Here is a 12,606-nt window from a genome sequence, read left to right as displayed (position 1 = left end):
CCCGGATCCACTACCTGCTTGATTTTTATTGAAACCGAACTCCTCCCTCAAAGCAACGTTACCGGTTCTTTACGCTATTTGATTTGCAGGCACGCCGTGAGGGGCTCGAACTCTTCCATTAGAATTATTGGAAGCAACCGAAAGTGCTTGCTTCAGCTCCGTCATTACACTGTCTTGTCTTGAGAGATGATTCATAATTTTTCTTTGTTGCGCTCTCAAAACTTTTACCGTTTCAACAACAGGTTCATCGTTCATGTCATCAGGAGTTTGACTTCTCACACGACGAGGATTTCGTTCTTCGCGAACTAGATTTGTCTCATCTCCTTCGTTGTGAGTTTCACTGGTTGAATCATCACGCCGGAAAATATTTTCATGCTCGTTGTTTGTTCCAACATTAAAAGAGTTGTTCAAATCGTTAACTGCTATATTTGATTTTTTTTTACTAAAGAAAAGCATCAAATTGCGTTAGTGATAGATAAATGGATCAAAGTAATAATACAATTGTCTATGCCCCACGATGGGCGTCAAACTATTCACCCGTAAAACGGTACAGTTGAATTTGTATCATGGTTTATAGACACGTGAATTAATTTGATCCAAGAATATAAATTAATGAAGAGCAGAAATGAATTAATTAAGTAAATTTAAAGAAAACACAAGCCTCGTGCTTTTTCAGCTTGGAAAAACTTGGCCAAACATAATTTCACTGAAGGTCATCCAACTTATCATTTATTTCAAAAAAGTCAGTTATCTATTTTTCATCACTTAAAAGTCATTCAACTTTACCTTTATAACTTAAAAGTCATTCTAGTTCAAAACTTATAAAATATTCAATAAAAATATGACATGGCATTACATTTAATTAAAAAATCTAATAATAATGCCACATAAGCTTAAATAGACTATGTCTAAGTTAGACCCATTTCTTCCTCAACCCGATTTCAGGCAGTTTTTGAATATTAGTTTTAATTTATTTTATATGAAAAACCGACAGATTTCGGTCGGTTTCTTAAAAAATAAATTTCGCAGGATTCTAAAATAGTTTCCCGCATTTTTGCGCCAAAAAAAAAAACGACCGAAGTCGGTCGGCTTCGTATATATATATATATATATATATATATATATATATATATATAGTTTGGAAAACCGACCAACTCGGTCGGTTGGCCGCAGTCGGTTTTGGCCGAATTTTTAGTAGTGAACTTCTACTATACAATTTCATTGTGGGTGTTTCTTATCAATATTTTGACTTTAATGGAATAGTAATTTGTGAAAATAAGTTCTTATTAGCTTGTTGTTCTTGTTTGTTAGTGGTACATTTATATGTTATGTGAGATTGAAGTCGGTTGGTTTTCCAAAATATTTTATTTTTTAGTTTTTTTTATGAAACCGACCGACTTCGGTCGGTTTTATTTTGCGCAAAAATATGGGAAACTATTTTAGAATCCCGCAAAAATTATTTTTTAAGAATTTTTCATATAAAATAAACTAAAACTAATATTCAAAAAATTGCTCGAAATCGGGCTGAGGAAAAAATGAGTCTAACTTAGATATGATATATTTAAGCTTATGTGGCATTATTGTTAGATTTTTTAATTAAATGTAATGCCATGTCATATTTTTTATTGGATATTTTATATGTTTTGAACTAGAATGACTTTCAAGTTACAAAGGTAAAGTTGAGTGACTTTTAAGTGATGAAAAATATATAAGTGACTTTTGTGAAATAAATAATAAGTTGGATGACCATGGGTGAAATTAACCCTGCTATTATATGTAAATACGTATCTGCTTAATAATAAATTAATTTAAGCATTTATAAGTACTTTTAATCAACTCATCCAAACACGCTCGTAGTCAAAGGAGAAAACTCTCAAGTGGTCCGGCTCATTGGTGACGAGCAAAGCAGTAAATGGTTGTACTATTTGACGGATAGCATAAATGGAGGAAAGTATACAAACAATCATTTTAAGGCTTCTATTTAGGGATTAGCATTACTTATTTTGTCCTGAAAATTTGAACTAAAAATTTAAATTTCAAGATAATTTATGATATTTGTATCCTAGAAAAACTAAAATTTAAGTTCAAACCCATAAATTTTGGCGTTGGGGTTGGGTACCTTTTTTTCCGCCGGCTTCTACAAGAGTGAACTTTTTGGCGATTCTCAAAGATTTGGGTGGGAATAAAACAAAAGTAATCGACTTTAAAGTCGCCAAAAGTAAATACTAAGACGATGAACAAATGTTGATGCAAGTGATGAGGTCAGATAGATTCTCCCTAGTATGTGCATTATATGAGGTATGTAGTTTCCAAGTAAAAGATAAGAAATGCTAGTGGATTTGAATTTATTTCCTACTTTTCGTCTGAGTAAGAACTTTTTTTTGAAGAAGAAAATATCACTCCACTTGGTACTCATAAACAAACAAAAACAATGTTTAAACGATTAAAAGAGGAAAACGAATATTTGTCATCTTGTCTTAAGAGACCACCAGTCCACCACCATCATGTTACTTAGCATTTTGCACCGCTATTGTTTACTCTTTTTCACATTTACGCCATATCTATTTACTGTGGAAATTTAACACTTGATTTATAATCTACAAAATCATTAAATATCATTTTGAACAAAGTTTCTTACATATGACAAGTATGCGCGGAGTAAACTTGGGACACTATAAGGAAATATAAAACAGAAAAGGGCTATATTTGCCCCAATACTATAAAATATAAGTTATATTTATCCTGTATTTCAGTTTTTTTTAGCATAAATACTTTTATCATTATACTTTTTATCATTATACTTTTGGATCATATTTGCTCGCTGTTAAATTGCTTGGTCCCATCCTTAAAAAAAATAGGTGGCTAGCCTTGATTGGATAAAAGACCCTCCCCCCAAATCTAATCCATCCGAATTGAATTATTACTTCTATTTTCTTTTAAACTATTTTTGAGATGGAATCATTCCATAATAAATAAATTTTCGTTTCTTTAGAAAAAAGGCAAAAATTAATCTGAATGTCACTACAACCACATGACCACCATCCCCACTCTCACTATTTGTCTATTTCATTGCATTTCCAATGGTGTCTCCATTTTGATCGGAATAATTAATGATCAAACAACGTTAGCTGGTTCTTAAAGTGTTAAAACATATTCGCAAAAATTCAATTGAAAAATCTGTGCACTTGATAAACGCAGAAGGGGAAGGTTATCTGCACTACGAAAGTCTTTTGCCGCGCGCTAGTCATCGGTTGTTCCGCCAACGCCATTTTTTTTTAACACACTGATAATGATACGTATTAACACACTGATAATGATACGTACTTACACTCCTTATTACTTATATATACACGTATATTGAGCTATAAAAAAGAAATTTACCTATCAAATCTCTTCTAAGAAACAAAAGTAACTGAGAAACCCATTCTTATTCTCGGAAAACTGACATTGGTAATTACATTTGCTTGTTTCTCTTTCTAAATAAATAGTACAGTATTTAATATAAAATGGATCTTGGCGGGTCTTTTTTATCCAATCAGGCCAACATGTCCTTTTTAAGACGAGACCAAGTTATTTAAAATTTGAGGCCAAATATGATTCAAAAGTATAACGGTAAAAGTATTTATACCAAGAAACTGAAACACAAAGAGTAAATATAACTTTTTATGGATTATGCATATATTGCCCATTCCGAATATAAAACCATTAAATGGCTCTAAAATACGTGCTTATACAACTTTTCTCAGAAGCACATGTTTTAGTAGTCCCACTAATTGATTAGGGCGTCGACTCATGAGCTCAAAGTCAAGTCCAACTGGACTTGTTGCAGTAATATTGTGTCAAGTTTAGCTCAAAATCGAACTATATTATAGTATAATCAAGCTTGAGACGAGCCCAAATCAGCTTGTTAACATATGTTTTCCAGCATAGTCTACAATTTTCTAGTGATAGACTGATAGGTTGAGAGATAATATAAGAACTAACCGTTTAAATTGAGGTTTGAATTTGAATACGGTTGAATCATGGGTACGGTCAAAACCGATTAAGTCAGTCGTACGGACTGGTCGAGGTGATAATACTTCGATCAAAGGGTATCTTCGTGACGACGGATTGAGGTCCGAAGTAAGGGCATCGAGCTTCGAGCTCTAAGACCGATCAACGACAAGCTCTGTATCATTATTGAGCTCATATCCAAATCGAACTATGAGGCAAAGCGGAGATTATCGAAAATGCATAGACCGACCAACACTCACCCCGAATATCGAGACTCCAAGTCAGAGTCGAGCTCGAACCAAGGCCGAGGGCTCGATCCAATACCGAGCTCGAGCCGGTATCGAGCTCACAGACAAGAGCCGATGCCACCGCACTAGGGGAGAGAATCTTGGCAGGAATCGAGGAAAAGACAATTCATCATGGGTTCTCCACTATATGTTTTTTATAGATAAAGTAGGATCCCTCTACTATAAAGGGCGAAATCCTTGCAAGCATAAGGGGGAGATGGTAAAAAGGACAACTTCAGAGAGATTAACACTTTTGGGCTCATTTACTTTGCCTTGTTCATCAATATTTCCTTTTTCTCTGCCTTATATTTCATTCTATACCAAATTATATCACATATCCTTAAAACCATATACAAATTTAACTCTATCCAATATTTTGGGTAAATAAATCACACGAATTAGAAATTCGAAATTAGGCCTGAAATCTGAATGCAATTAAGTTAAATATAAAACATAAAAGTGTACTTTCAAAACCAAAAAAAGAAGAGGTAACAATATAATTACATCACATAGAATAATTAATAAAAATTCCCAATTACTTATTAGTACTTCATATGTTCTAATTTAGGCGAACCTACTTTCTTAATCTGTTTAAAAAAAATGATCTCTTTCTAAATTTGAAATAATTTAACTTAAACTTCCAATTGTACCCTTAACGAGAAACTTTAATGGTCATAAAAACACTTTGGTATATAAGTTTCAAAAGAATTATATCCACACAAATATTATGACTTATATATGACTACAAATTTTAAAAGTCTTCATTTCTTTTTTAAATTTCGTGTTCAGTCAAATATGTTCACATAAATTGGAACGGAGGAAGTCTTAATTATTAATTTTAAGTTAATCACCAATTTTCTTACTCCTTACGTCTATAGGATATTAATTTTAATCTTTATCGTGATAATTACACGACTCAATCGAGCCAAGCGAACCAAGTAGATCAAGCCCGAACTTCCACCTAGTCGAGCTTTAATTGAACACTGATAGAGCAAATTAAACTGAGCCCGTCTCATTCTACATAGCCCCGAGTTGGCTCAGGTAAGTGCCTTTGGCCTAGCTAGTTACTACACTCCTCACCTACCCATGCAAAAGACTTATTTCACGGAAGACTTGACTTTCACCATTTTGTTCTGTCTAGAAGAGATGCCCACCATATATTTATGAAACGAAAAAAGAACACGTTATACAAATCCCTTAGGAATTTTCTTGGCAGCTGCAGATGTGGAAAAAAAAGACTTGAGTTTTCATAAATAGTCCCATTCCAATAGATAATGGACACAATCTACAACTCGAGCTTACAAATAACCTAAAAGTTACAAAGCATTATTCAAGAAATGGACCGGCGGCTTTATGAAGCAGTTTTCAAGGGAGATATTCCAGCCATTCATAAACTCATAGAAGAAGATGAAAACATAATAAAACAAACCATTCCAGGATCATTACACACCATATTGCATCTAGCAGCTAGACTTGGCCACGTAGAATTGGCCACGGCTATCGTGAAACTGTTCCCGGAGATGGCGTCGGCCGAAAACCGGGATCTTGAGACGCCTCTACATGAAGCATGCAGAGAAGGAAGGATTGAAATTGTGAGAATCCTGCTTGAGAATGATCCTTGGGTTGGTTACAAGACGAATTTGTGGGATAAGAGTGTGCTTTATGTAGCATGTGAGAGAGGTAGAATTGAAGTGGTTAAGCATTTGCTTAACAATGTCCAAAGGCTATTGATGCTTGAAGTTGATATGTTGACTAGTTCACTTCATGTTGCAGCTTCTTCCGGCCATACAGGTAAAAGTTCCGCCATAATTTGGATGTTCAGACTTCGAATTAGTCTCCTTTTCTTTTTCTTATGTAGTGTTATTCAAGCCGGCTTAAACATGTACATCTCAACTAATCCATCAATTGTGTACCTAGGGGCATCAAACGATCGGGTCGGGTAGGATATGAACGGGTCAAAATAAGTAAATTATCCGACCCGACTCATATTTAATACGGATAATATGGATATCCATATTATCCATGACTTCTTGAATATGATCACTTTTGGGAGAATTTCTAATCTCCAAACTTAAGGAACCCCCAATTTAAGTCTTTCAAAATGTAAAAGTTAACCCATTAGTTATCCATTGGTTATCTATTTTTAAGTGGATAATATAGTTCTTATCCATATTCGACCTGTTGTTAAAAAAATCGTTATCCAATCTATTTTTTAATGGATAATATGAGTGAATAACTGTTTTCTTTTAACCATTTTGCCATCTCTGTGTGTACCTATTATCTCCAATGCTGATCGGGTTATCCTTCTACCAAAACTTAGACAGATTAGAAGAAATCATTTAGTAACAGTTTTTTTTGTTTGTATATGCTGAGATTTAAGCCCTAATATTTGACGTTACTACTACGCCAAACTCTTGGGCGCAGCTCGAAGATTAGACTCTCTCAACATTGTTTGACATTTGCATATTAACATGCCTTGGATTGATGTTACGTTCATGCACAAATTCACTATGTGAACTTATTAAGGAAACATAGCTAGTAGCTAGTAGTCACCAAGGAGTTATATTCTACAGCTAAACTAGAACTATATGATAATGTTACTTCCATCGTCCTATTTTATGTGTCACAGTTCATCTTTAGCTTGTTCTAAAAAAAAAGATATATTTCTAAATTTAAATATAATTTAATTTTAAACATATCATTTGACTTTTAATGAGATGATTATAGTCACACAAATGTCGATGGCTTGTTTAGACTACAAATTTTAAAGTTTTTTTTTTTTTTATTAAAAAACACGGTGCACAGTCAAAGCTATCACAATGGGATGGAGGGATTATTATGCAAATACTAGGCAAATAATGGAAATTTGCTTCGATTTAGGATTATCCATAGTCTTGGATAGTAGGAAAGGGAGCTTGCTTTGGTTAAGAAAGCTTGCGAGCACAAAAGGTAGTGACAATAAAATTTAGCCAAGTTATGCCTATTTCCTTATAACCAAATTAAACTAGTAAAGAGTTCATCCAAATTAATGTCTGCGTTAGCTTTTAAACTAAATAATTTAGGTCTATAAATTAGTACCATCTTTATTCTAGGAAAAGTATTACTATCTCAAATAAGCTTAAGACAAAATCCGTCTTTGAACTGAAATCAGTTCAATTTATCAATGTTGTGTTGGATTTGAGGTTGGGGTAAGAGGGAATTATACTCATGTGACAAACAGAGTCAGAATTTAAAATTTGTGGGTACAGAAATTCTATTTCATTTAAGTTATTAAATTTTAGGATTTATAATTTGTATATATCTAATAAATTTGTTAAGTTAAATAAGAAACTGGTGGCAATAAAGGATGATAACGATGGATGTTGTCGGTAAGAGCAAGTTTCATAGAAGAGACAAATAAGAAAATTAGTTTTCGCAAAACAATTTTTAAAGCCATCAAAGCAGACAATTTGTGAAAGATAATAAAATACTTTTCATCATGCCAAAAGAACACGTACGTAAATGTGCTTCTTCATTTTAACTTCCGTACACATCAACTGTTATGTCATACGCAGTGTCGGACCCAGGATTTTATGTAAGCGGGTTCAATCTTAGAAGTATATAAATTTAGTAGTAAAATAATAGTTATCAAGTGGGTTCAAATAAAATATTTATATAAAATTTACACAGCTTTAATCTTAATTTATACATATATATAATATTATTTTTTTATGAAGCGAGTTCAAACCCGCTATCCACCGCTTGGGTCAGCCACCGGTCATAGGTCCTCTATTTTTCCAATGTTCACACGGCCAAAGTCTACGTCTGGGCCAAGATCCTCATTGCTTGACTAATTAAGAACGAGTGTCCTATCCTTATCCTCTTCTTCTTTGTGTTTTAGCTGTTGCCGTTAAATGTCACTTTTTTTTCTAAAAAGGAAAAATTCTCTTTCCAAGTTTATTATAAAGTCACCTTTATATATTTGTTTATACGTTTACATCTTACAACACTATTTTTCAAAGGAACTCAGCACCACTCAATATAGTTAGTTCTATAAAAAGTAGGAACTGTTACTTTTTTCTTTAGGAATCATCCATAAAATTCTGAGTGAAGACTCATTTACGAGAGAAAAATAGATTAAATAAAGTGTCTATGTTGATTATTACTGCGACTAAATTTGTTTGTAATATGATCTATATTGTATATAACTTCTTGCTTGTTACCAAAAGGGAAAAATTAAAATGTTGAAGCATGAAGCAATGAGGAGGAATACATGACATCGAAACCTCGAGATTGTCATAAAACTATTTCATGACCCATATGACTATGTATATCAACAAGACTTCATAAAATTTAAATCATGTTTAAGGATTCTATAGAAAATCCCTTTAAGACCACCAGATGTATATTCTTTATGCTAGGTTTGACTTGATTTATAAGTATAATTTAGGGTATGTTTGATACGACGGAAAATATTTTTTGAAAAATATTTTTAAATTTTTTCATGTTTGGTTGGCTTAAATATTCTGAAAAATATTTTCCTCATGAACTCATTTTTCTCCAATTGGGGGAAAATATTTTTTCCATATCAAGAAAAGGGAAAACATTTTCCAACCTCCCCATCCCACCACCCCACCACAACCCTCACCCACCCCACCCCCACTGCAACCCTCACCCACCCATCACCTCACCACTACCCCTAACCCCCACCTCCCACCCCGACCCACCACCTCTAGTTTTTCACTAACCAACAAAACATGAAAAAATAAGTGATAAATATACTCATGGAAAACATTTCTCTTCATCCGAAACACACCCTTAATGACATAAAAAAATCGTCCTATTGTGGATATAATAATTGATCATACAAAAATCATGAGAACGGCGATAGTGATCTTTATTTTCTTTGGACACACTAAATGAGACAACACTAAAACAAGAAGCTCTATTGTAGGAAAATTCAGAAAATCATATACGTGAAGTTATTGGACTGAGAGTGTAATTAAGACCAATTAAAGTACTATCATTCTTAGCTTTCTCTAATTAATTTGCAGAAATAGTGAAGGAAGTGGTTAAAGTGCGACCAGATTTTGCTTGGAAAAAGGACTTGAACGGGTGCAACCCGTTACATATAGCTTGCAGCAAAGGGCACTTAGATATAACTAGAGAATTGTTAAAGCTGGACATGGACCTCTCTGCCCAACAAGATAATGAAGGCAGAACACCACTTCATTGGGGTGTAATTAAAGGACGAGTGAGTATCATTGATGAGATACTCTCAGTGAGTCTTGAATCTGCTGAAATGATAACCAAAAATGGAGAGACCATTCTCCATTTGGCTGTCAAGAATAACCACTTTGAAGTGCTTAAGTTTTTGATGGAGAGTCTTAATGTTTCGAATCTCATGAGTGTTCAAGATAATGATGGAAATACCATTCTCCATTTGGCAACTGTCAGGAAACTCACCACGGTAACATATTACTTTTGCACTTTTTTCTATTTCAGTTCTAGGTTAACATCTTGTCGTGCCATTTTATGTGAAGGTATATGATCATGCATGGAGTTCAAGAAAGAACGAAAAAACTTTTAAAACCTATGATACATTAGTCCTAGGTGATTTAATGCTCGGCAAATTTAGCCTTTAATTTTTCGGCGACTTTAAGTTATAACTCACTTTAAAGGTAATGAAAACTTTCTTGTTCATAATCAGTTAAGTTTCCTGAAAAGCAAGGCAAATAATCTTCTACAGCAGGTTTTTTTTTTCTACGGCAGGTTAAATTACACTAGTTATGTGGAAATTCATTTTATGTATTACACTAAAAAATTAAAATTAGCTACGAACTTCGCTACTAATTTGTTGCTAAATCAGCCGTAGCTTAGAGAATTTCTTGATAATCTATCAATAATCTGTCGCTAAATATATCGAATTACAGACGGATTTTTCTCTTTAATTAGTGTTAGTATATATACGATATTACTCCTTTTATCCCAATTTATGTCCTTGCACACCAAGTTGCACAAAGACTACATTTTCTAAATTCGAAGCCCAAAACTAAATGTTCTCTTCTGTACACTCCTCTCTTCAGATGGTCATTTATCTACTTAAGCTTGGGATTGAAGTAAATGCATTGAATCAAAAAGGATATACAGCTTTAGATGTAGTTGAAGCAGATGCAAGTAACTCAGGTGCACTTGCAATCATCCCAGCATTACAAGAAGCAGGTGCTAAAAGATGTGACCAATTACCTCCTGTTTTTCAAGACATCCAGCAGCTAGCATCACCAAATCCAGGCCTAAATATGGTTCCCTGGCCAAGAAAAAGTACCTTTGAATCTCCATCCTCCTCATCTCAATATTCTTATAATCATCAAAGGAAGCACAATACTAATAGTTATCGCGCTACTAGGGCAAAGAAAATCGAGCTCCAAAGTGAAGGTCTAAGAAATGCAAGAAAAACCATAACAGTTGTAGCAGTGCTAATAGCAACTGTCACGTTTGCTGCTGGAATTAACCCCCCTGGTGGATTTAATCAACTTAGTGGAAAAGCATTATTGGGTAAAAGTGCAGCATTTAAGGTATTCTTGGTATGTAACATTGTGGCACTATTCCTTTCCCTTGGAATTGTTAATGTTCTTGTTAGTGTTATTCCATTCAAGAGAAAGACAATGATGAAACTAATGGTGGCAACACACAAAGTAATGTGGATTTCAACATTTTTTATGGCATCAGCTTATATAGCTGCAATATGGGCAATTATGCCACAAGGAAAGGGGTCTAATTGGGTGCTAAGTGAGGTTGTGGTTATAGGTGGAGGGTGCACTTTGGCTGTGTTTCTCAGTTTGGGAATTTTGTTGGTTAGACAAATGCAAAGGAAGACAGATTGGAGAAAAAGAAGAGAAAATAAGAAGATGAAAGAGGAAAGTCCAAAGAGTAATACTAGTACAGTTGAAGAAATGAAAGTTGTGAAGAAAGATAGTCACGAGGGTAGCAGCAACTCAGATGTTGATAGCTCAGATCAAGGTTATCATTTGTATTAATAGATGATTAGTTACCTCCATTTGTAGATTCTTATGATCTGCAGTTCTTTTTAATAGAGAATAATTAAAAGCCATATGTATATTAGTTCCTTGTACAATATTATCAGTTGACAGATGCTATTTATTTGTTGAAGTATTTTCCATTAATAGAGACTTGTATCCTTTCATAGTATATATCTTCTAGATGTGCATCTTGTTGTTGTACGGTATAAAATTGATGAGCGACAGATGAATACTCGACTAGTTGACACGTGAAAATAAAGGTTAAGTGACATATGAGTCAGCAAATAGCTGGCACCGGTTATGAATATGTGATCGGTGCTGAATAAGTTCCGAAGGCATTGGAACCGGTGACGAAAATATAAAACGAAGATATCGGTTGAAAAAGACAGCATTTAATGAGCAACTATTACAAATTTTTTTTACATTAATGCCCAACTGTTATGTAGCCATCAAGAGGGGTTTTATTCATATTAAAGAACAGCTTAATTTGGGGATCTTGTCTCCCTGAATTGCGCTATAAATAGGAGAATTAGTATTCATTAGATGACACGAAAAATCTTTCTATACATAAAAGGAAAAATCTATTCTCAAGCAGAAACAGAAAAAAATAGTTTCTTCCCATAAGCACTTTTGAGAAAAATACACTTAGAAGCACTTTTAAAAGCATGACCAAACACTAATTGCTTGTGATGACCCGATAGGTCATTATAGTTTTACCCTTTATTTTTGTGTTTCGAGACCTTGAATAGCTCCGTTTAGCCTTCCTCTATTTACATGTGTAGTCCGTGTCCTTTTTCCGAAAGGTTTCTATGAGAAAATTGATGAAAATGTGAAATCGTACCTTAAAACTCATTTGAGTTGACTACGATCAATGTTTTGTGATAACGTACCCCGAATAAGTGTTTTGACGATCCCGGTGGATCCGTATCGTGATTTGGGACTTAGGGGTATGCGCAGAATCGAATTCGAAAGTCCCTAACTTGAATTAACGCAATTTGTTGAAAACTAGTAATTTAAAGCTTTAAAGGATTCATAAGTTTGACCGTATGTTGATTTTATTACTACCGGATTCGGATTTTAGTTCCGGAACTTGGTATAGGTTCGTTTCAGTATTTATGACTTGTTTGCAAAATTTGGTGCAAAACGAAGTTGATTTGACATGATACGGACGTCCGATTGAAAATTTAAAAAGTTCTTAAGTTTCTTTGAAAACTTCATTTGTTTTGGTGTCCGATTCGTAGTTTTATGTGTTATTTTGATGTTTTGATCGCGCGAGCGATTTCGTATGATATTCTTGTACTTCGATG

General features: G+C 34.0%; 1 protein-coding gene across 1 annotated transcript; it reads left to right on the top strand.

The window, feature by feature from the left end:
• The first annotated feature begins 5,487 nt into the window (after window positions 1–5,487).
• On the top strand, window positions 5,488–11,468 carry LOC104117241 (ankyrin repeat-containing protein At5g02620-like). Its single transcript, XM_009628267.4, has 3 exons — window positions 5,488–6,071; window positions 9,314–9,729; window positions 10,346–11,468. Exons 1-3 carry the CDS (start codon window positions 5,618–5,620, stop codon window positions 11,294–11,296), a joined length of 1,821 nt encoding a protein of 606 aa, XP_009626562.1. The 5' UTR covers window positions 5,488–5,617; the 3' UTR covers window positions 11,297–11,468.
• Window positions 11,469–12,606: the final 1,138 nt, after the last annotated feature.

Source organism: Nicotiana tomentosiformis, chromosome 8 (genome assembly GCF_000390325.3).
Source record: "Nicotiana tomentosiformis chromosome 8, ASM39032v3, whole genome shotgun sequence".
NCBI lineage: Eukaryota > Viridiplantae > Streptophyta > Magnoliopsida > Solanales > Solanaceae > Nicotiana > Nicotiana tomentosiformis.
Note: the sequence above shows the minus strand (reverse complement) of the source record. Positions and strands in the feature narration are given on the sequence as shown.